The sequence below is a fragment of the Podarcis melisellensis genome (assembly GCF_964234715.1).
Source record: "Podarcis melisellensis genome assembly, chromosome: 13".
In the NCBI taxonomy this organism is placed as follows: Eukaryota; Metazoa; Chordata; class Lepidosauria; order Squamata; family Lacertidae; genus Podarcis; species Podarcis melisellensis.
The window spans coordinates 1,129,077-1,155,885 of record NC_138545.1 but is presented as its reverse complement, the minus strand read 5'-3'; the positions used below and the strand labels follow the sequence as shown (position 1 = coordinate 1,155,885).

General features: G+C 46.5%; 1 protein-coding gene across 3 annotated transcripts in view; it reads left to right on the top strand.

Annotated features, from left to right (window-relative positions):
* LOC309355771 (paired immunoglobulin-like type 2 receptor alpha) overlaps positions 1-26,809 on the top strand; it is a 36,653-nt gene that overhangs the window by 3,342 nt on the left and 6,502 nt on the right. Inside the window, exons 1-3 of one of the 3 annotated variants that reach the window (XM_081886895.1) lie at positions 17,610-17,835; positions 20,665-20,781; positions 26,365-26,751. In XM_081886895.1, the coding sequence (XP_081743021.1) occupies positions 17,790-17,835; positions 20,665-20,781; positions 26,365-26,751 (550 nt within the window). In that variant the 5' untranslated portion in view covers positions 17,610-17,789. Of the gene's footprint in view, positions 1-17,609; positions 17,836-20,664; positions 20,782-26,364; positions 26,752-26,809 lie in introns of those variants that run through there. The other 2 variants (XM_081886894.1, XM_081886896.1) reach the window with 2 other exon arrangements.

The following is a 26,809-nucleotide window of genomic DNA, read 5'->3' as shown; positions in this document are numbered from 1 at the left end:
CAGCGATCCTTCCCAGTTATGTGAGAAGAACACACCGTTCCTTCTCTCTCCCCTTTGGTATCCCCAGGGAGGGGAAAGAAACAGACAGAAATGTATCTACATGCCTTTATTTCTGTCTCTTACAGCAGTACAGAGAAACATGTCTGCACTCTCTTTACATCAACAGCAGAGAGAATAATCTCCACCCACGTACTTCCAGTACGGGTCATATGACACACAATGAGCTAACAAATGGTGCTCAGTACAGAATGGACTGCCTCTTTCTCCCATGGCAACAGTCATAAACATCCTGTCTGGCTTTCCAGCCACCAGCAGCTGACGAAGCTGCTAAAGCATTTGTTTGCTGCTGCATTGGTCCTTTTTGGTAACACTGTTTGACTTCCCACCCAGCGTTCCATGACTGTTCTTTTTACATCTTGCTTAGCTGCAAATACATTCATTATTCCTTTGCCCTATTTTCCACACTCCCGTATCTTTCATAGTAACAACTGTTGGTCACAAAGTACCCCCTACAGGGAATTTATATTTGAGGTTGTTACGGAAAGGGGGGGGCATGTCTTCTTCACCTTCTTCTTCGCTACAATATATCAATTTATTTCCAAATTGTCAATGTCAAAAGGGACTAAAATCTATAAGATTCATAGGAAATCAGCGTGCCAGTTTGCTCAATTACTCTAGGACTCCAGCAAGGTGTCAAGACCTTAATCCTTTCAAATTGCTCTGATCAGCCTTTCCTCCAGGCAATGTCAGGTGCCAGACTATGCATATTTGGGACTATTCTTTTCTCATCCCCAGGAAGTGTTTATCTGTGCATATCTCCAGCTCTGCATATTCCCCCCTCCCTCCTCCTTATGTTAATCCAGTGTAGCTCTGCATATTCCCCCTCCCTCCTCCATATGTTAATCTGTGTAACCCAACCTCCCTTTAATATATTCATGATGTAATCTGTGTAACCAAACCTCTCTTTAATGTATTCATGACGTGTTTTGCACTGTATTCTGGGACATGGAGGGAGTTTTCAAAAACTCATGTCACCCCTTTCTCACGGTTCAATCTCGTCTTGAACCTGTTGGCCAATAAACTTGGATCTTCTGCAGTTTGCTCCTGTCTCCGGCTGAGCTCATTTTCCTCCGCAGGGACCCGCGGACTTAGTCCGACGAACTGGGTGGCAGAGCAGCCTCGCACCCAGATTTTTGCCATAACAGTTGGCTGCCCAACGTGGGGCATGCGGTTCTCCCGCGTTGCTGACCGGGGGCCCCGAAATCTTCAGCCGGCACCAGGCCATTTTGCCTGGGAAGATCCTTTGGACCCCCGGCCATCTTCCGGGCGGTAATCGAAAGCCCCAGGAGTTCAGCCGGGGAGCAAAGAGGGATCCAGCCGGCTTATTCATCCTGGGATCATCATAGAAGACGTGTGAGTATGAGTGAGGAAAAGGAAAATCCAGTGCACTGGTGGGAAAGGGGTGGAAATCTCCTGGCAACTGAATTCTCTGCCCTCCTCTCTATCGCTCCTTCTCGCCTGTCTCTTGGTCCAATTGGTGAGAGAGACCGTGGACTGCTGCTCGACCCAAAAAGGGGGTTCTGAGCTCTATCTCTTTCTCCTCTCAAACCCTCCAGTCAGCTGCACCAACTGAGAGTCCGAAAGTAAGACGGAGAGACCTGACTTGAAAAACAGCCGACTCTCCGCAACGGACGTCCCAGTTGAAAGCAAGGGGTTGGAGTTCTTCTTCCGAACTTCCCGAGCGTCCTTTCTAGGGGGCAGGAAGGGGTCTGGCTTTCTATCCAATCCCAGAAGGGGGATTTTCGGTTCGAAACTCTATCCAGGGATCACCCGATCTGGCACCGCACGGCGCGGGCGTTCAGTAGGGCCCCTTTTCCTGAGTTTGTGGCGATAGGTAGGAGGTTGCCAGGAGGGATAGCCCATGAGGAATTGGGCAGGATCGGCAGAGTGGAAAAGGACCCCAGGTTATTGACTAAGGAAATAGGAAGGAAATATAAGGAACCGGATAGCTAGAGCTCTTTAAAAACCCACTAAGGAAGTCGCCAAGCGACGAAAGACCCCTCTTTACTATAGCCCCTGTACAAGTTACCCAAATCCTAATCAACCCCTCTCTTTCTCCCTTCTCTATCCCCCCAAAAAAGAAAACAACAACAAAAAGCAACAACAACAACGCATGCATATATAAAGGGGTACCCAGTCAACTAAGCATTGTGAGCCCTGCCAGTTTGGTTAACTGGTGGTGTTTGAAGAGGCAAGGAGGCTCTTAAAACCATGTGGGACCTTCCTACTAATTTCACTTAATGAAGCTAAAGGAAGCGGCCCAACTCCTTGCAATAACCAACTAAAGGATGAGAATATATATGTTTACATGTTGTCTGTTATGTGTGTTGTCTGTTAATACATATATGAGCATATGTATGTTTACATGTTGTCTGTTATGTGTGTTGTCTGTTCCTTCTGTCTCTGGCAGACTGCCTTTCTTAAGTGTGCATAGTTTAAACTGCAAGCTTGCTTCAAAATTTTAAATCTAAGGAAGCCATGTTGGGCCTTATCAATCTTAAAACAAAAAAAAAATGGAGAATGGAGTGTGCAAATGTTTGTTATTTGAGAGAGGCTCCAAAAGAGAGTTCAATCTTAAAACAAAACAAAAAAATGGAGAATGGAGTGTGCAAATGTTTGTTATTTGAGAGAGGCTCCAAAAGAGAGTTTTCCTCCCAAGTGGTAAAATCCTGTATATGTGCTACTTGTGTTCTGGAAGGAGGATTACCCCACCTCCTTCCTCTAGTTAAGTGAGGAGGGTGGTTTAAGTCTAATGGTAAATGGTGTTTTGTTGTAACTTTTGAGTTTGTGAGTACACCTGTGTTCCAGTCTATTTTGGAAGGTGAAGCTAACCAAATGTTTCTGCTGCAAAAGCCTAGTTGAGCCAACTGCTCTCTCAAGCTAAAATGCAGTGCATGTATTTCATTAAGCATATGCCTATGAAAGTATGGTGTTCATTCTAAGAAAATATGTGAGTCCAGTTTTAACTTTGATTTGGTTGGACAGAAGAGTTATTGTAAGGCTCCTGATATCAGTCTCTATAAGACTTCCTGGCCTCTTTTGTTAGAAAATGCCCCCCCCCCTTTGTTTCACTCTGCCTCCCTCAGTTGTTTTCTCCCTTCTTACTTCTGTGCCAGGTAAATTTACTCCCAAGTAAGCTTCCTTTAAAGGAAACTGCAAAGAGGGGAGGGGGGCAACACTTGTGTATTCCCCTTAAAATCAAGTCTAGGGCTGTTTTAACTATGCTTGATAAGAGATCCTCTCCCTATCTTATGAAAACTGTTCACTTCAATCTTCCTTTAAATATCATTTCAAACTCTCACTCAAACTAGCTTCAAGATCTGCTAAAGGGGCTCTGTATAAAGTTGGGTACTTTTATTTTCCTCTTCCTTAGTACATGATAGGAGCATTGATTATGGTCTCTTCCCCAGTTGTGCCTGTGTACATAAGTATGTGTGTCTCTCTCTGGTAGTACAAATCTTGCTATGAACCCTGTATTTTAGGGTTGGACTAGATGACCCCAGGGTCCCTTTCAACTTTCCCAATTTGCGGTTGTGTGGAGGGCCATGCGTCTACAAGCATGTGATGAGTTGAAATTCAGCCCAGATTTGTTCTTTGTTTTTTTTAAGGGTAAGAGGTGAAAGCCGTGATGCTTTGAAGCAGAACTGGTGAGGTCAGGCATTTGAGTGATCACAGTGTTTATCATTTTGTCTATTATTAACAAAAATCAGACTTAAAAGTCTACTCGACGTTTAAGCACATACAAATTCATAATCAAGCAGAATCAGCCTTGACCAATCCTGTAAATAAATTGCTAGCTTTGGTGAATACTTGAATCACTGAGTTTCTCTTTTTTGTTTTAAAATCTAATCCTATTTTTAAAATCTACTCCATACCCTTCCCTTCCCTTATTCAAAAGGTAATTTAGCCAAAGGATGCAATATTTTCAATAGTATAAAAGGTTTGCTGAGACATGAACTCTGCACATGCACAAAGGCTAGATCAGTTAAAAAAGAGAGAGAGAGGAAGGAGGGGGGAACTGTAGGGAGTGAGAGGAGCTTTGGCTGAAGGGGGAAATTTATCCTAATTTCCTTATGTAAAACTTGGAGCCACTGAGGGAAATCACCCTTAATGTGTCCTTTGCTCCAGGGGCTTCGCAAGACAAAAGGTGTGCCAAGTTTCGGACAGGCTTCTCACATGAAATAATTTTTCCCTTTGTGTGCATTTTAGGAACAGCATTTCCTGACAGGCTTCTCACATGAAATAATTTTTCCCTTTTAACAGGATATGTGAACCCCAATAACAAAGGTTTTTGTCCCTTCTTTTCTCCCACAGCAACTTTCTTTCCTGTTCTGTGAAACATGTCTGAATCCCTGCTGTATTTGTGACTTCCATCTCTTCGTGCCTTTGACGCTTTAAGTTACAAATAATCTCTTTTCATTTATTTAATCAGTTTTCCATGATGTCTACGAAATTAAGCGAAGCACAACCTAACAGTGTTTGTGGAAACACTCTTTTATTTTCATTTGGGACGTTAGAATGCCAAAACAGGCTACTTCAGGTTTCTTAAAATTGTGTGTCTTAGCATTTATTTATTTTTGGTTCCTCATAGGTCATTGTGTGTGTGACTTTGGGGACATGTCCATCACATGTTGAAAGTCATTTTCATCAAGTTCTACTTATCAGATAGCACATGCTGAATATTAAGCCTTTTTCCATTGTTTTTCCATTTTTTAGTCCAGTAGTAATCTGTGTTGTTTTGATAATATCTTTGTATTATTTAATAACAATTCTTTTCTGAATCTGATGCCTTTCTTGTATTGTTTATAGTTCTCTTTCTCTACATGTGGAGTACTTTTTTTTTTTTACTTAATATGTTTTCTGAATCTGATGCCTTTCTTGTATTGTTTATAGTTCTCTTTCTCTACATGTGGAGTAATTTTTTTTTTACTTAATATGAAAAAAAAAAAACCTAAATGAAGGAAAGCAAACAAACTTAGCAGATAATAACAGTAATTATATGAAAATGTGATAATAATATTAAAATAAGTAAAATGCTTAACGTGCTAAGATAACTCAAGGAGATTTACTTGGGGAGGGGGCTTTTGATCCTTCCTTTTGTCTTTTAAGTCCCCCCAAAACCCTGCCCCCTTACAGGATATCACTCCTACAGATGTGCAATGATGAAAAAAGCAGCAACAACCCCTCAACTCAGTTCTTCGCCATCACAAGACCTGCAACAACAGTTTTCAAAATGCCCCCAGCTATCTCTTTCAAAGTATATAGACTGACGGAGGAGTGGGGCTGACAAAGAGGGGAGGAGTTGAATTGCAAGGACATTTTTTGACCTTTATATTCAACTGATATTTAATTAGTTTGTTGTGTATTATGTGTTATTATGTAAGAATGTTGAAATGTGTTTGACAGTGTTATTTCCACAAAGGGAGGATTTTGTGTGTGTGTGTGTGTAATTGTCTTATGTTTAATGTATACTGTCTTATTCCTTATACCCCAATGGAGGATTTTCATACATTTTATGCTTTCTAATGGATCAGGCTATTGTGTAGTTCAATGTTTAGATAACCACATTTCGCTGTCCCACCTGGCACACGGCCAACCTTCCCTACCCATTTTAAAATGTGTTAAAACTCGCTTTACCAAGGAGAAGCTTCAGGAAGGTGTATATGCCTTGATTTAGCAGGAATGATCCCTTATAAGTTAAATTGACTTATTTGGACGAGTGCCCCTTTTAAGAATGGTTTTCTTTTAACAGATTAGTTTGAAGAGTTGAGAACCATGGGGAAAGATAAATTCAAATTGGACTCAGTTTGAATTGGGCATGTGTATCCAGGCTGCAATTAGCTTTTGGTCCTTAAAGTGCAAGTGCGCAACTTCCCATGACTGCAAAACCAATAATAAAACCCCCATAGGAAGCCAAGGCAAGGATATTTCCCTCAGGACGTGTCCAAACCTGTGGCAGCTGTGGTGAGTGCCAGGCAACATGGTTAATATGAAAGCCCTAAGTGGATTCACCAGGGATTGCCACTACTGTGAGACCACAGAAAAGCTACCTTGACACCTGAGAACACAAAAATGGCGGGGGACAAAGCAAACTGCATTTTTTTTCAGTCAGTAGTGGACCTTCCTGCTAAATGTAAAGCATAGACCACTATTGAACAAAATACAACAGGTGTCCTTTATGCGATATTCTATATCCAGCTATCTGCACTACTATACTTGCAAATGGCCTTAAGAGGCATGATTTGCAAGTCCCCTTTCAGGTTTGCACAAACCCACACATCTAGTACGATAGATACAAAGTTATTATTTAGTGCATACCTATATAACATAAACATACATTGTATTGATCCGTGTTGCTCCCTCCTTTGCTGCCCTGCTCAACCCACCTCCTTTTCCACTAGGGCCTATTCCCACTCACACGGCACCCCTACCCTACCTTCACCGAGATTTAGGGTGCGGAGAAAGGATTTGCAAGTTCTTACAGAACTTTAATGCAAATCTATCTCCGAATGGGGGACTGTTACGGAAAGGGGGGGGCATGTCTTCTTCACCTTCTTCTTCGCTACAATATATCAATTTATTTCCAAATTGTCAATGTCAAAAGGGACTAAAATCTATAAGATTCATAGGAAATCAGCGTGCCAGTTTGCTCAATTACTCTAGGACTCCAGCAAGGTGTCAAGACCTTAATCCTTTCAAATTGCTCTGATCAGCCTTTCCTCCAGGCAATGTCAGGTGCCAGACTATGCATATTTGGGACTATTCTTTTCTCATCCCCAGGAAGTGTTTATCTGTGCATATCTCCAGCTCTGCATATTCCCCCCTCCCTCCTCCTTATGTTAATCCAGTGTAGCTCTGCATATTCCCCCTCCCTCCTCCATATGTTAATCTGTGTAACCCAACCTCCCTTTAATATATTCATGATGTAATCTGTGTAACCAAACCTCTCTTTAATGTATTCATGACGTGTTTTGCACTGTATTCTGGGACATGGAGGGAGTTTTCAAAAACTCATGTCACCCCTTTCTCACGGTTCAATCTCGTCTTGAACCTGTTGGCCAATAAACTTGGATCTTCTGCAGTTTGCTCCTGTCTCCGGCTGAGCTCATTTTCCTCCGCAGGGACCCGCGGACTGAGTCCGATGAGCTGGGTGGCAGAGCAGCCTCGCACCCAGATTTTTGCCATAACAAGGTCCTTTTTTTTTGCAAATATACCCCTAGGTATTCTCTTGGTTTCTACTCTCTTGCATATTCTATCCTTGTCGCATATAAAAATAGGTTGTGGATTTTCTTTGGTAATTCATTCCCAAGTATACCTAGAAGAAATGCTTCCCGTTTCTTGGGGAAGGTAAATTTAAAGATTTTCTTTAACTCATTGTATAAAGGTAACAGTAAAGGGACCCCTGACCATTAGGTCCAGTTGTGGCCAACTCTGGGGTTGCGGCGCTCATCTCACTTTATTGGCTGAGGGAGCCGGTGTACAGCTTCCGGGTCATGTGGCCAGCAGGACTAAGCCGCTTCTGGCGAACCACAGCAGCACACGGAAACACCATTTACCTTCCCGCCGGAGCAATACCTTTTTATCTACTTGCACTTTGACATGCTTTCAAACTGCTAGGTTGGCAGGAGCAGGGACCGAGCAACGGGAGCTCACCCTGTCGCGGGGATTCGAACCGCCAATCTTCTGATTGGCAAGTCATAGGCTCTGTGGTTTAACCCACAGCGCCATCCGCGTCCCTTTTAGCCTTAGCCTAGTTACATAATAAACACTGCAAAATACAAAGCAGCTCATTGCTCTTAAACAAATCAGCAATGTGGTGAGCCATTGGTGCTGGGCAGTGAGGTCTGCCCAAAGGGCTGCGGAGGACCCCAAGTGACCACCCGAGGCAGGTAGACCCACAAGTGCCTCCCCACCACCACCACCCTAGATAGCAAAAATACCACACCACAGAAAACACATTAGATGCATCTTCCCAGAGAGAAGATGGAGCCAGCTTGCTCCCTGCTGCTCCAGAGGGCAGGACCTGAACCAACAGATCCACATTGCAAGAAAGGAGATTTTGACTAAACATCAGGAAGAATTTTATCAGGGTAAGAGCTGGTTCAACAGAGGAACGGTCTCAAAAAACAAACAAAAAACAACAACACAGAGGAATGGCCTCCCCGTAAGGTGGTGCCCTCTCCTTCCTTGGAGCCTTTTCCTTGGATGGCCACCTGTCAATGGGTCTTCAGCTATGATTCCTGCATGGCAGGGGGTTGGGCTGGATGACCTTGAAGGTCCCTTCCAAACATGCAATTTTATGTTTCAACGAGGCGCCGCTCTCTCCCCAATGCTGAGGAGGTGCAATTGCAAATGGCAGGCGCCCAGATCAGGGTGCATGAAATGGCTTGTGGGCTCCTGTGGGTGCCCCCACAGCCTTGAAAGAAATGCCCTTGTGCCAGGCCACTGCAGTGTGTACCCGTCCTCAGCCTCTGCCTTGTGCCTCAGCCTAAGTCTTGCTTTCTTCCTACCCCCCAGGTCCTCCACTGCCAGACCCCCCCAGCTTCAACTTCGGCCTTGTAGGTCTGGTGATTAGGGGAACCCTCGTAGCTGCCATCCCTCTGGGGCTGCTGGTGTTCCTTGTCTGGAGAAAAGGTAGGGGGGCTGTTGTGGGGCAGGGAGGGAGGGGCAGTTACTGCGCTAGGGTCCGTCTCTCCCTCCAACCTGGCCCTCCAGAGGCGGCAGTTGGGAAGCCCCTCCTGCATTTCTGTGCCAGCCCTTCTGCCCCCTGAGGACCAGCCAGGAGAGGGCGGGGGGGGCAGCCTTTGAGCTCAGCCTGGTCTGGTTTGTCCTCTCCTCTTTCCAAGCCATCTAGGATGGTGGTGTTGCAGGAATTTATGTATAGGGGGGTGTTGCCCCTCCAACAGATATCCTGCACATGCAGCCCACTATCAAAATCAGCACAATCACTTTTGTGACTTGTCCCCACAAAACACTTCATCACAGTTTCTTCCTATCTGTTCAAAGGGCCTTTGCTGCACGATACCAAATGTAAGAATTCACTGATCAATGTCTCTATGTACTGGCTCACTGGGAAAACTTCAGAAATTCACCTAGACCTGTGAGCTCAGCTCCTCAGCAGCCCCTCTGCCTGAGGGATAATCCCTGGCCTCCTGATACCTGAGTGCCAGACAGGTAGCTATGCCAGAAATAACAAACCCAGATGAAGATAAAAGGGTGGGATTAACTTGGCTGGGAAACAGGGAAATGTGAATATCTCTTCTGTTCCACTTGATGGGTGTTTGGTGGAGGGCAAGGGGAACCATGGGGCAGGGTCCAGGATGCTCAGATTACGGCCACCAGACCTCCCCTTTCATGAGTGATGTAGTTTGGGGGGGGTGAAGCATGGGGATGAGCAGCTAATAAAAGTTTGGGTTCTCTTTTGTTTGGGGCTTCCATCTTGTTCCACCTGGTGGCAGGTGGGAGTCCTGTCGCGACAGTCTTCAATCAAGACCAAGCCGACTGTTTTGCTCTGGTCTTCCTGGCTTGCGTCCTTGTTTTTTGTCCAAGGGAGCCCTCGGATTTCTCTGTTAACAGTTGGCATCACTGCCTCCCGCAGCAGGGAGTTCCACAGTGTAACAGATGTGCTGGTTAGCGCTGATAGGATCGGCAGCCCAAAACATCTGGAGGGCCACCAGGCTGTGAGATGCCAGCCCTGACGGCTTCAGGTTGCTCAGTGAAACATCAAAGGCACGGGACCTTCCTTGGAGGTTTTTAAGCAGAGGTCGGTGACCCTCTGTCAGGGATTCTTCAGCTGAGATTCCTGTAAGGCAGGGGGCCAGACTGGATGTCCTTTGGGGGTCCCTTCCAACTCTACAACTGTGATTCTATGGCCAAAGGAAAAAGCTCCCAGCAGCAGATGTTGGCTTGGGGAGGAGAGGGGAGGCAGAGGAAGATGAGTGGAGGGAGGTGGGGGTGAGGAGAATTGTATTTCAACATTCAGTTCATAAGTTTAGTGCAGGGGTAGGCAACCTAAGGCCCAGGGGCTGGATCCAGCCCTGTTAAGTTGTGGGTGAACATATCAGACGACACAGCGATTCTTCAAACAGCTCTTGTTTATTCAGAGTGTTACGGAAGGGGGGGGCATGTCTTCTTCACCTTCTTCGCTACAATATATCCATTTATTCCCAATTGTCAATGTCAAAAGGGACTAAAATCTATAAAATCCATAGAAAATCAACGTGCCAATTTGCTCAATTTCTCTAGGACTCCATCACCCCTCCCCTGTCTTCCATAATCCCTCAAGTAAGGTGTCGAGACCCTAATCCTGTCAAAATCACTCTGCCAAACCTTTCCTCCAGGCAATGCCAGGTGACAAATTATGCATACATGGACCATTGTCTTCCCATCACTGGCACTCAGGAAGCGCTTATCTGCGCATATCTCCAGCTCTGCATATTCCCCCTCCCTCCTCCTTATGTTAATCCGGTGTAACCCAACCTCTCCTTAATGTATTCGTGATGTAATCTGTGTAACCCAACCTTTCCTTAATGTATTCATGATGTAACTGGGATGTATTTTGCACTGTATTCTGGGACATGGAGGGAGTTTCAAAAGTTCATGTCACCCCTTTCTCGCTGTTCAATCTCGTCTTGAACCTGTTGCGCAATAAACCTTGGATCTCCGCATTTTGCTCCTGTCCGGCTGAGCTCATTTTCTTCCGCAGGGACCCGCGGACACTTAGTCCGACGAGCTGGGTGGCAGTGTAGCCCCGCACCCAGATTTTAGCTGTAACAAGAGACAAAACAGAACTGAACTGAAGAGCTCAGTCAGCCTGCTTATATAGAGCTCCAGTACAACATTACTGTAGCAACTTTCTAAAACTATCCAATCACTGAACGTCACTTTCAACCCTTCATTTGCATAACTATCTACAGTATCCCCCTGCTGGCCCAGGGTGAGAACTTCAGTACATAACAGGCCCAATCGCCTTCTCAATCCGGCCTGTGGATGGTCCGGGAATCAGCATGTTTTTACATGAGTAGAAGGTGTCCTTTTATTTAAAATGCATCTCTGTGTTATTTGTGGGGCAAAGGAATTTGTTCATTATTCTGCGTAACACAGAACTAGCCAGATTGACGGGAAGAATTTGAGACCAGGATGAACAGAAGTTTCAAGGAAGTTGGAGTAAACTTATGGTGTACATAAAAGATAATTGTAAAACCTTAAAAACACTGGCAGGACTGGAATAACACTTACAACATATGGCAGATATAAAGTTAAATACAGTAAATACAATATGCGATATAAGGAAATATAAGATACTCGTTGAAGGGGTGGAGGGAAGTCATAAGCTCAGCAGAGGTAAGGTAATTATGTGATATATGTGTATTACAACTGTATGTTTAAAGGAAATAATAATAAATTATTGGGGGGGGGGAGGAATTTGTTCATTTTTTTTTTTCCAAAATATAGTCTGGCCCCCCACAAGGTCTGAGGGACAGTGGACCGGCCCACGGCTGAAAAGGTTCGCTGACCCCTGGCCTAAAACGTGCCTCTCTAAGTTGCAAAGGGATGCTCTCTGCTGAACTCGCAAGGAAGGAAGGAGAATCTCCAATGCTCTCTCAGCATCTATTCACCATCCCTACAATCCCAACATTACAATTCTACGATCTCTTAGTGTTGGGTCACCCGGTCCAAGCCCTGGGAGCTCCCCTGCCAGCCAGGCTTGAATTCGTTCATTATTATTTTTTCAAAATATAGTCTGGCCCACCACATGGTCTGAGGGACGGTGGACCAGCCCACGGCTGAAAAAGGTTTCTGACCCCTGGTTTAGTGTTCTAGCCAAAGGCCATGTCAAATTTGTATTCGGCAAGAGCATTAATAAAATTATACAGAACATCCACCCATAATCTTAAAATCCACAATATAAAAACTTGACTTTGCAGAGTTCCTGATCATTAAAATGCAGTTTCCCTTGTGCATCTCCGACAGCTCCAATTCTAACAATATTTCGCCTTTTTAAGATTTTCCAACATCCATGAGTTAAGAGAGAGAGACGATGCCAGATACAGCAACAGACGTACTGTGGGATATTTACAATCCTCTCCTCGCATCTCTACACATCCCTACACCAAAATCTATCTTGATTTAAGATTAGACCTCCAAATCATCAAAACAATTTACCGTATAGCAATTTTATCTGACTCATTCTTTTCCTGTTGTTGTTTTTCCCAGCCTGTGCCAAGAGAGCTTCTCCGTCTGTCACAAAGCCATGATTGTCGCTCTCTTGACCGACCCATTTCTGCCGGCGTGTGTGAATAAATGTCTCAGAAATCGATCTCTTGGATAACCACAAGGTGCCTACAAGGTCTTTTCATAGTGGGCTCTATATAAATTTAATTAACAATAACAAATAAATACATTTATTAATGAATCAAACATATTTTATTATTATTAATAATAGCTGTCTCCTGATGGCCAAGGGTTAAAGAAAAATAGGGGTCGCCGCTGCAGCCCATGGTTCACTCGAGGGACTTGCAGTCCTGCAAGGTCCACTTGTGGGTCAGGAGGAAAGCAATAAACTGCAGCCAGGTATATAGAAAGCAGGGCAGCTAGTAAGCCTGATATTTATTTTACTGGGGTGGCTTTCGAAATTCCAGGACACTTGCTGTTGCTCAGAGAACCACTCCGGTTCACTCTGTGCATGAGGTTTTTGGTTTGAGTTCCATTCACAAATAAGCTATTCCATTCATTAAACTGTTTCCATTCACAAAACAGGACTTAGCCCTTGTCTCCACTTCACTGCCTGCTGTTTGACAGACAAGGTCGCTGTTGAGCAAGGGGATCACAGTTTCTTTAAATGTTCAAGGACAAGAGGATGCAATCCACCACCCCCCCTCAATGATTTTTATTAGTTTTCCAAATTATTACAAATCAAATTGAATTAATTTAACACAATTTCTTAAAATCTGGTTTCCCGCTCCGGTTCCAAGCATAGGATCATCATCGTTTCCTCGCATCGCCGCATCATTTCTTATTTAGAGTCCAGTTGACGTCGTTCACTTGCCGTTAGACATTCTTCCAGCTGGCCGCTTTTTCCACCTTACAAACAGCACCTCCGTTACGTCTTTAAAATAAGTAATCCGTTTCACACATGTATTCCTTCATGTACATTGTTGTTCCAGACCTGGTGTGCTGGGAGAGTTCATTACAGTGGTACCTTGGGTTATATATGCTTCAGGTTACAGATGCTTCAGGTTGCATACGCTTCAGGTTACAGACGCCGCTAACCCAGAAATAGTGCTTCAGGTTAAGAACTTTGCTTCAGGATGAGAACAGAAATCGTGCTCCGGCGGCGCGGCAGCAGCGGGAGGCCCCATTAGCTAAAGTGGTCTTCAGGTTAAGAACAGTTTCAGGTTAAGAATGGACCTCCGGAACGAATTAAGTACTCAATCCGAGGTACCACTGTACTATCTTCCATTATTCAGTTCTTTGCAGTGTTTACCTGGATGGTACAAAGTCACATTCTGTTCCATCCGCTGTTTACAGACTAGCGTATGAGCTGCAGCCATAAATAACTCACAGAGTGCATCTCCAGTCTCTGCCATAAAAATTCCGCTCTGGAGTTCTTCCTCAGCACACAATATTTTTTCTCAAATTCAGCCTCTTTGCCAGATCTGTTCGGCAGCAGTTCATTCCTTTTTCACTGTGTTGCTCCATTCACATTGCTACTCCAGTCCAGGAATAAATTTAAATAAAGTCCATTCAGCCTCGGTTGGGGGGGGAGGGCATAATAAATACTTCTTAAGTTCCTTGCTGAGCATAAATCAAAAGTCTCTCCCCCTTTTCCGAAGTAACAAACAGAATAGCACAACAGCGGCTGCACATGTCTCTTTCATTTTGCAGGGGAGGACAAGAAGAAAAGAGACAATTTGAAACCCATAAGAAAGCACCAAGCCCCTTGTCCTCCCCTTCCTTTCCCGGCTGTTGTCGGGATTCTCAAGCTTCAGGGGAAAAAATATTCAGATACCTTCAAAGAGCCAAGCCCAGTCCTTTCGGCAGCTGACTGATTGCAGGCCATTAGCATATGTCGGTCCAGGAGCGCCTCTTGATTCATGCCAATTGTCCGAATTATGGAGGAACAAGTCACAAACAACGCCGGAGACGGAGGCTCATCTGTGGCAGGGACACGCTCCCATGTTGCGCCCGTTCTGCTTTTCAAGTAGGCAGACACAGGCTTGAGCGGCGCAACGGGGTGCAGGGAGTGTGGGGTACAAAACTGCAGTCAAGCACAACATTCCTACAGTGGACGTGTCAGGGGATGTTTTGTCCAACTCAGGAGAAGACTTCCAGTTTCCTCTTGAGCTGGGACAGACTTGAAGAGGGTGTGGTCTGTTGTTCTAGCATGGAGGAGCCCACGGCCTCCATGTTCGGACCAGTGTGTCTTCTCCATTTTGGATGTTGCTGTGTGTTTGGAGAAGTGGCTGCTTAGTCGTAGTCACTTGGGACTGACTTCTTTATGGAATAGTTCTAGTTCTTATGTAACCTAAGCCTGCCTTCAGGGATATGCCTGTGAACCTGAATGAATCTGTGAGTACACTACTTTTATGTTAACATTAGTCAGATTCTTGTGTTTATTCTTTTTAAGAGGGATTAGAAGGGTAGCGCTGTGGGTTAAACCACAGAGCCTAGGACTTGCCGATCAGAAGATTGGCAGTTCATAGAATCATAGAATCCTAGAGTTGGAAGAGACCACAAGGGCCATGGAGTCCAACCCCCTGCCAAGCAGGAAACCCCATCAGAGCACTCCTGACATCTGGTTGTCAAGCCTCTGCTTAAAGACCTCCAAAGAAGGAGAATCCACCACACTCCTGGGCAGCAAATTCCACTGTCAAACAGCTCTTACTGTCAGGAAGTTCTTCCTAATGTTTAGGTGGAATCTTCTTTCTTGTAGTTTGGATCCATTGCCCCGGGTCCGCTTCTCTGGAGCAGCAGAAAACAACCTTTCTCCCTTCTCTATGTGACATCCTTTTCTATATTTGAACGTGGCTATCATATCACCCCTTAACCTCCTCTTCTCCAGGCTAAACATGCCCAGCTCCCTTAGCCGTTCCTCATAAGGCATCATTTCCAGGCCTTTGACCATTTTGGTTGCCCTCCTCTGGACACGTTCCAGTTTGTCAGTGTCCTTCTTGAACTGTGGTGCCCAGAACTGGAGACAGTACTCCAGGTGAGGTCTGACCAGAGCAGAATACAGTGGCACTATTACTTCCCTTGATCTAGATGCTATACTCCTATTGATGCAGCCCAGAATTGCATTGGCTTTTTTAGCTGCCGCGTCACACTGTTGGCTCATGTCAAGTTTGTGGTCAACCCAGACTCCTAGATCCTTTTCACATGTACTGCTCTCAAGCCAGGTGTCACCCATCTTGTATTTGTAATAATAATTTTTTATTTATATCCCGCCCTCCCCAGCTGAAGCCGGGCTCAGAGCGGCTAACACCAATAAAAAGTAACGCAGCATTCTAAAATCAATTCATTCTAAAATCAATTCAAATCAGATTAATGGTAACCATTGGGCTAGAGTTCTGTGAGGATTACCAAAGGAGGGGGTCAAGCTGCGCCTTGGCCAAAGGCCTGGTGGAATAGCTCTGTCTTGCAGGCCCTGCGGAAAGATGTCACGTCCTACAGGGCCCTAGTCTCTTGTGACAGAGCGTTCCACCAGATCGGGGCCACGGCCGAAAAGGCCCTGGCTCTGGTTGAGGCCAGTCTAACCTCCCTGTGGCCCGGGACCTCCAAGATGTTTTTATTTGAAGACTGTAAGGTCCTCCGTGGGACATAGCAGGAGAGGCGGTCCCGTAGGTATGAGGGTCCTAGGCCGCATAGGACTTTGAAGGTCAAAACCAGTACTCCACCGGGAGCCAGTGCAGCTGGTATAGCAGTTGGTGGATGTGATCCATGAATTGGCCCAGTCCTCTTTCAAAGCCATCTGAGCTGGTGGCCACTGCTGCTTCCGGTGGAAGGGAGTTCCACAGTCTGCACTGTGTGAAGGGTTTTGTTTCATTTGCCCTGAGTCCTCCAAGACCTAGCTTCGTTCAACGTCCGCAGGTTCCACTGTTATGGCACAAGGTGCCAGGCAAGGTTTCGTAATTCCAGTCTACCCCCCTCCCCCACCAGCTGGGAGGCCTCCCTCCCCACCCCTCTTCAACTTCCCCCTTTCCTCCCCCTGGGCTCTAGTCCAGTTGCACCATTGCTTCAGAGGAAGGAAGGAGGCTGGTTCTGTGGCAGTGAGTCAGGCGACTGGGGGCACCTCGACTGCCCCCTCCTTGCCCCCCCCCCCGGCACTTTGCTTGTGTCACTGCAAAGGAGGAAGCGGAAACATCATCTGTAGCATTGCAAATGCTTAAAAGCTGATGGGCATTTTGATGGCATCAGCAAGCATTGCAAGGGATCCTGAGAACAATATCTGGAGGATACGGGGCGGGGGGGGGTCGTGGGTTGGCTCATTGTGGCAGGATCAGGCCAAAGAGGGATTCTTGAGCTGTGGTTCTGGCATTGCAGAGGGCTGGACTAGATGGCTTTTGGGGTTCCCTTCCAGCTGTGCCGTTCTGTGTCCCTGAATCCCCTTCTTGCCTCGCAGGGGGTCCGGCAGGTGCCTGTTTCTTGCAAGAAGGGGCGATCTCTTTCTTGACTGAAAGCGCTCCTGAGAATCTGATCTTTTCCCTGCAGGACAGAAATAAAAACAGCCTAAGTGTGTGGCGCTGGGGGTTAAACCACAGAGCCTCTTGGGCTTGCCGATCAGAAGGTCGGCGGTTCGAATCCCCACGTCGGAGTGAGCTCCCGTTCCTCGGTCCCTGCTCCTGCCAACCTAGCAGTTCAAAAGCACGTCAAAGTGCAAGTAGATAAATAGGTACCACTCCGGCAGGAAGGTAAACGGTGTTTCCGTGCGCTGCTCTGGTTCGCCAGAAGCGGCTTAGTCCTGCTGGCCACATGACCCGGAAGCTGTACACCGGCTCCCTCGGCCAGTAAAGCGAGATGAGCGCCGCAACCCCAGAGTCGGCCACAACTGGACCTGATGGTCAGGGGTCCCTTTACCTTTACCTTTTAAGAGAAAAATGAAGGAATAATCCCAAGAAGAAGAAGAAAAATGAAATATCCGGTTTCAAATGAAGCTGCGGAAATCCAAATGCCCACACGCGCAGACTCAGGGCAAAGGGGGCACCTTCACTGGGCAACAACATCAGTCAGTGTTGTGATGTGAGAGCCAGCTCTGCAGGGCACCGTAGAACGAGAGAGTCGAAAGGGACCCCCAGTGGTCATCTAGCTGAACCCCCACCATGCAGGAATCTCAGCGAAAGCATTCCAGGCAGGAGGCCATCCGACGTCTGCTTAAATATCTCCAATGAGGATGTCCTTGGCCAAGGAGGTAGGAGCCCGCCTGGTGGGGCAGCCAGGAAGGTGGGGGCCTCATCCATTGCTGGGCTGGGTCCCTTTGCTCAGAGGCCTCCCAGATTTTCAGGCGAGCGACACCCCACTTCCTCCTCCTCCTCCGCTGGCTGTGGCAACAGGACTTCCCTGTCAGATGGGCTCTGCTGTTGCGCAATCTGCCACCCGAATCTCCAGCGCTCAAGGGAGAAGAGGCTTGCTGGATTTGGCCGTGTGTGGCTCCTGCGACTGCAGCTGGGCTTCCAGGGTGGTCTGGATCCTGCTCCCTGAAGCCACCAGAGAAACACCCCCCAGCAAAGGATATGATCTGCCAGGGACTGCTGCTGCTCCTGCTGGTCCTGGGTGGAGGTGAGTGAAAGGGAGAGGCAGAGGAAGGAAGGAAGGAAGCTCGGGGGGGGGGGATAGAAGGGGAGCCCTCCTGGATCAGGCCAAAGCGGCCCACCTAATCCAGAATCCTGTTCTCACGGTGGCTGAAGGAAGCAGGTGTAATAAACAAAAATCTGCCCTTATGGGGGACACAAGAGCCCTTCTAGAGTCCTTTGCAGGTTCTCCATCGGTCGGAGAAAAGAACAGAGGCCAAGCAGAGAATATTGAGAAGCAAAGCAGCTAGTCTGATCTTTATTGAACTGTTGCAACAGGGTGCCCCCTTCACACGCAGGAGGAGGAGGAGGCCCCCCCTTATATAGACATTTTAAATTGGCCGCCCTGGCGTCCAAGACCACCTCCATATACATCATACCTACATCACAGGAAATCTGAGTGCCTTGTTTACCTCCTGTCTGGCAGGATACCTGTTAATGCTCACTTGATTGGATACCCTGGGGAGCCTGGCCAGTCTTTTGTAATGACAAATACTCAGTTCCTGAGCCAGGTCACAGGCTCACCCTATTCATACAGAGACATACCCTTAAGACAGGATTTGTGAAGGGAAAGGCAATGGGGAGGCTTTTCCATTTGACTTTCACTTTGCAGAGAAAACATTTGGTCAGCCAAAATGGCTTCGTGGCTGTTTTCCTGTGCTGCTTCAGGCATGTGGTATATATATATATGTACATGTTTGCTTGGTACATTTTATGAACATTTATTATATGCATAAGGCCTTACATTTTTTATTTCACAGGATTAGAGCAGGAGAGTGACTCTCCCCTCCTGTGGCCCCCAGCTGTCCTGCTTGGCCCTTGGAGACCCCTCCCAACTCTTCAGTCCCAATGTTTTCGGGGCGCATACTTCCAAAGCTGGCTTCATGGGAGGGAGTCTCTCTCTTTTTTTAAAAAAAGATATTTATTAAAGTTTTATAGACAGAAAAAAGTTACAGAATAAAATAAAAAAATAAAAAATAAAAAAGGTACAAAAATACAAATGAAAAATACAAAATGCATGAAAATAGATAAAAAATACAAACAATTAAAAACAGATCGATCTTTTCATGTCTTATATTTCATTTACTTATTTCCCTGACCTCCTCGCACCTCCCTTTTTTGTATTCCAGTTCACATGGTTAATTCAGCAAATCCTTTTCCTCTTTGTTTTTATCTTAATTCTATATCTTAACGTATTAAAACTTCATATTTTCATCTGATTATCAATCCATTTTTACATATTCTTTTAACCTTGTTGCTAGAGCCGTTTCATTTCAATCCGACGTCATTTTAGCATTCATTAATTTTACAATGTTCATGGGAGGGAGTCTCAAGTCCTAGTCCAAATCTTGTTGCTCTTCCAATTCCCATCATCATCATCATCATTATCCCTGACTATTGGCCATGCTGGCTCCTAGGAAAGCAGGACGCTCCCCTAGACCGAGTCTAGACCTTTGAGCTCCATCCAGTCCTTCTTCACACAGCACATACCATATTTTTTGCTCCATAAGGCGCACCTGTTTTTAGAGGAGGAAAACAAGGGGAAAATATATTCTGAACGAAACAGTGGATGTATGATTTCTGTGGCTCATGCTGTGGCCACAGACATGTGATTGGACAGTGATTTTGGGGTAGCCCAATGCAAAAATCCTGAGGATCCATGTGGAACTGTGCTTTGTAACCACGTTTTTGCGCCATTGCGGCCCCACAAAACAGTGGGCGTGTGGTTTTTTTTGTGCAGGCTGTAGCCATGGACATGCTATGTGACCTGATGGTGAATTTGGGGTGACCCAATGTAAAAATCCTGAGGATCCATGGGCTTTTACCTCCCCCCTCCCAGGCAGCCTCCTTTATCTCTAGCCTCCCTTATCTCCCTCCCGATCGCTTGCCGATCAGCGGCTTTGTTTCAACACCCCCTTCCCTCTTTCAATAAAAGAAGCATGATCTGCTTTTTGCCCCTGGGCAATTCGGCTCCAGGGACCACGCATTCGCTCCGTAAGACGCACAGACATTTCCCCTTACTTTTTAGGAAGAAAAAGGTGCGTCTTATAGAGCGAAAAATACGGGTAGTTAGACTGTGGAACTCCCTCCCACCAGAGGCAGGGATGGCCACTGACTTGGATGGCTTCAAAGGAAGATGAGACATATCCATAGCCCTGGTCTGCCTCCATTTGTCAGAGGCAGCGATGCTCCTGAATGCCAGTTGGTGGAAACTGCAGGAGGGGAGAGCGGCTCTTGTGTTCAAATCCTGCTTGTGGGTTTCCCTTTGGGGCATCTACTTGGCCCAGGCATAGGCAAACTTGGCCCTCCAGATGTTTTGGGACTACAACTCCCATCATCCCTAGCTAACAGGACCAGTGGTCAGGGATGATGGGAATTGTAGTCCCCAAACATCTGGAGGGCCGGGTTTGCCTCTGCCTGGCTTGGTCCCTGTGAGGAGAGGAGGCTGGACCACATGGGCCCCTGGTCTACGCCTGCAGGGCTCTTGGTCTATGTTCTTGAATGATAAATTAGTCCCCTGATTTGCCGTCACAGGACACTTTTGGTTGTGTCCCTCAGAGCTGACGTGTGATGCCATTTCCTTCTCCCTGAAACCACCAAGAGCTTTTGCTACTTCCTTTTCAAAGCAGAAACCCACAAACTTCTGCCTTTTTGGGTCTGTTTAGCCTGGGAAAAGAGGAGGCTGAGATATTGGCCATCTCCCAAGATCTCCCCATGGAAGAGGGAGCAGCCTTGTTTTCTCCTGCTCCTGGAGGGCAGGACTCGAACCCGTGGCTTCACCTCTTGAATTATTATTATTATTATTTTCCTGCAACAGGGAGTACGGACTCATCCAGAACGCCGCAAGGGGCGGCAGCTGGCGATAGCAATGGGGCGTTTCAGAGATGCAAGCTCTTGGAACCCGACCCTTCGAGGTGGAACGGAATTGTTAAAGGTAAAACAGCATATATTGCCTGTTTTGTGATTTTAAATCTCTGCTGTGGCTCTATCACCAAAAGTAAAGGTAAAGGGACCCCTGACCATTAGGTCCATTCGTGACCAACTCTGGGGTTGCGGCGCTCATCTCGCTTTATTGGCTGAGAGAGCCGGCATACAGCTTCCGGGTCATGTGAACAGCATGACTAAGCCGCTTCTGGCGAACCAGAGCAGCGCACGGAAACGCCGTTTACCTTCCCGCCGGAGCAGTACCTATTTATCTACGTGCACTTTGATGTGCTTTTGAACTGCTAGGTTGGCAGGAGCCGGGACCGAGCAATGGGAGCTCACCCCGTCACGGGGATTCGAACCGCTGACCTTCTGATCGGCAAGTCCTAGGCTCAGTGATTTAACCCACAGTGCCACCCATGTCCCTTCCAGACTGGTCCTACATGGGCCAGAAAAAAGCCAGGGAAGACCCCAAATAGGAGTTCCATCACAGAAGGAAAAAGGAAAGTGGGGAAGGGAATCAAATTGATTCCAAGCCAAAGGAATCAACGTCCCTAGAAACACAAAGGTGGATGGCTAACTCCACAAGGTCTGAGCTCATGGCATCTAGCTCAAACATCCTTACTGGGACGTTCACATGGTGAAAAGAAGAGAGAGAAAGAACCAAGAGTTTGATAGCTCTTCCTCCCAAGTTGAGGGCATGTGACCTAGGTAACCTGTCAGGACAGCTTACTCTATGATCTTAACCTCTTCATGCAGTAGAGTTAAAAATGGATTAAAGACTTTCTGATAGATTGGACACAAACAGTGAGGGTTGGACATGTAACATCTAATTCCTTAAAAATCAGCACTGCCACCCCACAGGGATGTGTGCTAAGTCCCTACCTGTATTCATTGTATACATACGATCATCATCTGACCCGCCTACTGCAATTATTAAGTTTGCAGATGACACCACCATAATGGGTTTAATAACAGGTTGAGCTGCCAACCTAGCAGTTCGAAAGCACCCTCGGGTGCAAGTAGATAAATAGGGACCGCTTTCTAGCGGGAAGGTAAACGGCGTTTCCGTGTGCAGCTCTGGCTCGCCAGAGCAGCGATGTCACGCTGGCCACGTGACCCGGAAGTGTCTTCGGACAGCGCTGGCCCCTGGCCTCTAGAGTGAGATGGGCGCACAACCCCAGAGTCTGGCAAGACTGGCCCGTACGGGCAGGGGTACCTTTACCTTTACCTTTAACAGGTTGAGACGGATCAGCGTATAGAGGGGAGGTCCAAAAAATATCTACATGGTGCCTAGGGAACAACTTGCACCTTAATATCAGCAAGACAAAGGAGATGGTGTTGGACTTTTGGAGGAAGAGAGGAGAACTAGCCCTGCTGTGTGGAGAGAGCCTCTTCCTTTGAATTCTTAGGAGTTTATCTCAGTGAAGACCTTACTTGGAAAATAAATACAACCCAGGTGGTTAATCACGGTGTGGGACGCTGGTTTGACATCATCTGATAGGAAGTGCCTACAGAGGGTGGTGAATACAGCACTAGATATTATGGGCTGTCCCATGAATCCACTGGATGACATTACTGAAGAACGTTGCTTCAGGAGAGTGAGGAAAATTCTCAGGGATGATTATTCACCCCCAGGCCAGCACCCTCGGGCAGAAGATATATAGAAGCAGGATTAGTCACACCAACAGGGTAAAGAACAGCTTCTATCTGTGGGCTGTTAGGCTGCTGAATGAAAAGATAACAACAGGGCAACAGACTTTCGGGTTTGGTGGGTGTGCATCAGTAAACGAGGGGAATTAAGACTAAGAGAGCTGAGTGGGGGGTGCTCATGTAATCTCACTGTATACAAGTTGTACAAGTGACAATCAAGTATTTCAATTTCAATTAATCAGGTTGGTTATATAAGGCTGGATTTATCCCACAAGAACTCATTGGGAAGGAGCATAAGAACATAGGAAAGCCCCGGGCAGTAGGGGAGAGCAAAACTTTCTCCCACTCTTATTCTCCAGTGTTTTAAGATAGACTAGCTATGCCCGTGGAGGCTCCCTTTAGGAACCATAAGAAGCCAAGAAGCTCCCTGCAGGAGCTGGCTCCCTTGGCCTGAAAGCAGAGATGAGCACCTTTAACTGGACTTAACCATCCAGGGGTCCTTTACCTTTATCCTTTTTACCATTGTGTTTCTGTACAAATAATTCTGAAACTATGACCCTTTTTGCAAGTAAGTTGCACTGCCTGTGTTCTCTTGCTGCTGTATGGGAAAACACATGAAAATGACCGTTAAAGACTTTGTAAGTAAACTATTTTTAACTTACCAAACAGGTGGTCTCTTTTTATGCTAAGGGAGGTGGGAAACTTTTGGAAGAGACTTAGAAGGGGATGTTTTAAAGGTAAAACAACCTATATTCGGCTGCCGCCTGTTTTGTGATGTTAAATTTCTGCTGGGGCTCTCTCATCAAAAAGTACTTGCTCCCAAACTTGGATTTATGCCTCCAGAAAAATTTCCTTTTATCCGTTAACCCCAATACTAAAATAAACAGTCCTTTCTTCTGTTTTTCTTTCTTTCTCTCTCCGTTCTGCTTCCTTGGCAGATTGTACCACTTGCTTCCCGAAATACCACATCTGGCAACCTTGCCATCTCACGGCCAGGCCAAGGGAGTCCATCACCTGCCCTGCACCTTCAACTACACCTGGGAGGCTAAAGAGACGGCCCAGGTGTATTGGCGCTTAGGAAACTTTCATGGAGAGTTCCTCTTCAACCACACCCACTGTTGGTTTCTATTTCCCTCACTGAGCAGCAACTGCAGTCACAAGACATTGTTTTGCTTTCCACAGAGTTACTGTTGGATTCCCACGGGAATGGGAGACTGGATGTGACGTACACTGGTTTCCTGTTTTTCCTGTTCTCTCGGTGTTCTTTGTTTCCGAGAGGAGTTGCTTCTCTGCTCTCGCAGAGGCAAGATGCATGTTTGTATTCTCTCAGCATAGAGTGTAAATAAAGTTAAGAATGTAGCACATACTGCTTATCCTTCCGCTGTGTGTGACGACGCTCTGCTTGGGCTCAAGATAAGACGAGCCTGTATCAGCTTCAGCTTCAGATGGGCCGAAGCTGGTCAAAATCTCACATTTTTGGTTATGGGCCCAGAAAAATGCAATCGGACTGAAGAATGGCTGCTGGCAAAGGAACAAAGAAACAGAGGATCGGAAGCCGGCAGAGGCAGAGGGACGGATTGGACGATATCTGCCTGCGCGTCAAGAAGATTGATGAGAGGTATGTGCTCATTGCTCCGGGCAGCCTTCCAGCTCCTAATTAATGGCTTTAAGGCTGGACTTTGAACTTTTAAAGCCGTTTGCCGTGGCACAGGCTCAAAGGCTGGGGAGGCTGGAAAACCGAAAGTACTTTTAAAAGGGCTTTTGGATGCAGCTGCTGTACACAGATGCAGCCTGCTAGACGCAGCTTGATTAATGACGCAGAAGGCTAATGCCAGAGTCATGGCGGCCCTTCAGGATGCTTTTGGGATTCCAAAGCTCAATAAAAAGAATTACGTGGAATGGGTGCTGTACGCAGAGGCTCTTCTGCGAAAAGAGGGTCTGTTTACTGTTATTACAGACCCCCCCCAGCTCCAATAACAGATGAATGGGCAGCTAAGGATTCCAAAGCAAGGGGAACTCTTACATTGATAGTCTCCCCAGAAGAGCTCTGTCTGTTGCGTGATAAGACCTCAGCCAGAGAGATTTGGGACACTTTAAGAGATGCTCATTTGAGGACAGAAGCTGGTGCTTCTTTGTTCTACTATGCCAAGCTGCATGATATGGCACTTGCTGAAGGTGCAGATGTCAGTACACATCTGATGGAGATGCAGAATCTGAGACATGAGCTGCAACAGAGAGGACTCACCTTTCCAGAGGCTGTGTACTCCTTCATGATACCACATTCTTTGGGTTCAAGTTGGGAGTCCATTGCCACTCAGATTGCTGTTCAGCCAACTGCTCAGCTCACGGTAGCCCATGTTACTGCCGTTGTTCTGAATGAAGCGGGCAGGCGAGGTGCTAGCTGCATGGGTAAGGGGGAGTCTTCACAGACGTCATCCCAGAATGCAGTGGAACCACCAGATGGTGCCAAAGCTTTGAAGGCAGTGAAATGCTACTTGTGTGGACGTCTAGGCCACATGAAGAGGGAATGCAGATTTCCCAGGGCCAAGACAGAGCAGCGCAGCGAAAGCTTATCGCGTGGAAAAGGCAAAGGTCCGGTGTCCAGGATAACGCAACACAAGGCAATGGTCTCACGCTTCACTCCAAAGGTTGCAAAGGTCCAGAAGACGTCTAGATCTTTCTTCGTGATTGATTCAGGAGCCACGAGACATTTATGCAACGATAAGCGACTGTTCGTGTCTTTTACACCGCAGGAAGGTGCGATTCACCAGGCGGATGACCACACGATCCCCAGTCAAGGCTACGGAACCGTTGTTCTTCACAGTTTGGACTTGTCGATACACAATGTGCTCTACGTTCCAGATGCTGCACACAATCTACTCAGCGTTGCGCAGCTAAATGAACGGAACATTGACGTTTCCTTCAAGAACAAGAAGTGCACCATCACAAAGGAAAACGATTATGTATTGCATGCTGAATATGTTGATCGTTTGTTTGTTTTGTATTTTGATGATGATGTGCAGGATGAAACTTGTTGCATTGCAGGTTCTAACAAAGGTTTGCATGCAGGATGTATTCATGATTTTCACAGGAAATTTGGTCATTTGCATTTTGAGGCAGTATCTAAAATGCCTTCCTTAGTTGAAGGTATGACTATTAAACCCTGCAAGTACCACATGAAGTGCAAGGCATGCGCAGCAAACAAGGTGAAAATGGCTGCAAAAGGTAAGGTGTCTAGTAGGCAAGCTACAGAACCATACCAGGTTGTTCATGCTGATTTGGTTGGTCCACTATCACCCTCTTTGGGTGGAAACAGGTACTTCATGGTTCTCATTGATGCATTTTCCAGGTATATTTATGTGTACAATCTCGAGCAGAAATCAGAGGCTTTTCCAAGGTTCAAGGAATTCTGTGCTTGGTTGGAAAATGTGCATGGTAAGAAGATAAAGACCTTTTTCACTGATCGCGGGGGGGAATTCACTTCTCAGCAGTTTGAAGCTTTTCTGACTGAGAAAGGAATTCAACACGATTTGTCTAGTCCTCGCTCACCATGGCAGAATGGACTTTGCGAGAGGGCGAATCAGGCATTGCTTCAGGGTATGAAAACCTTGCTGCATGATGCCAATCTTCCAGAGAGTTATTGGGCGGAATCTTTGGCCTGTTTTGTTTACAGTTATAATCGCAGGTTATCTTCAGCGATTGGTTGTACCCCCTATGAGAAGATGTTTGGCAAGAAACCTTACATCAAACACATGAGAATTTTTGGTTCTGACATGTGGGTTCACACACCACAAAGCTCCAAGTTAGGCAAGCGTGGATTGCATAGTATCTTTCTAGCTTATCAGAAAAATTTCCTTTTATCCGTTAACCCCAGTACTAAAATAAACAGTCCTTTCTTCTGTTTTTCTTTCTTTCTCTCTCCGTTCTGCTTCCTTGGCAGATTGTACCACTTGCTACCAGAAATACCACATCTGGCAACCTTGCCATCTCACGGCCAGGCCAAGGGAGTCCGTCACCCTGCCCTGCACCTTCAACTACACCTGGGAGGCTAAAGAGACCGCTCAGGTGTATTGGCGCTTAGGAAACTTTCATGGAGAGTTCCTCTTCAACTACACCCACAACCCCACCCATTGGGACACCCACCCGAACTACACAGGGCGGGTGTCTCTGGTCGGGGACCTGTCAAAGGGGCTTGATGCGTCAATCCAGATTGAGAATCTGCAGGAGTCGGACTCCAATCTATATTTCTGCAGCGTCTTGGTAGAGACAGTTCATGAAGGTGTGCAGCGTTGGCGAAACATCGAGGGGACAAATCTCACGGTCACAGGTGAGCTGCCCCATCCTCAGGAGGACCCCTCTGTGCCTCAATCTTTCTTGGCCTTCTG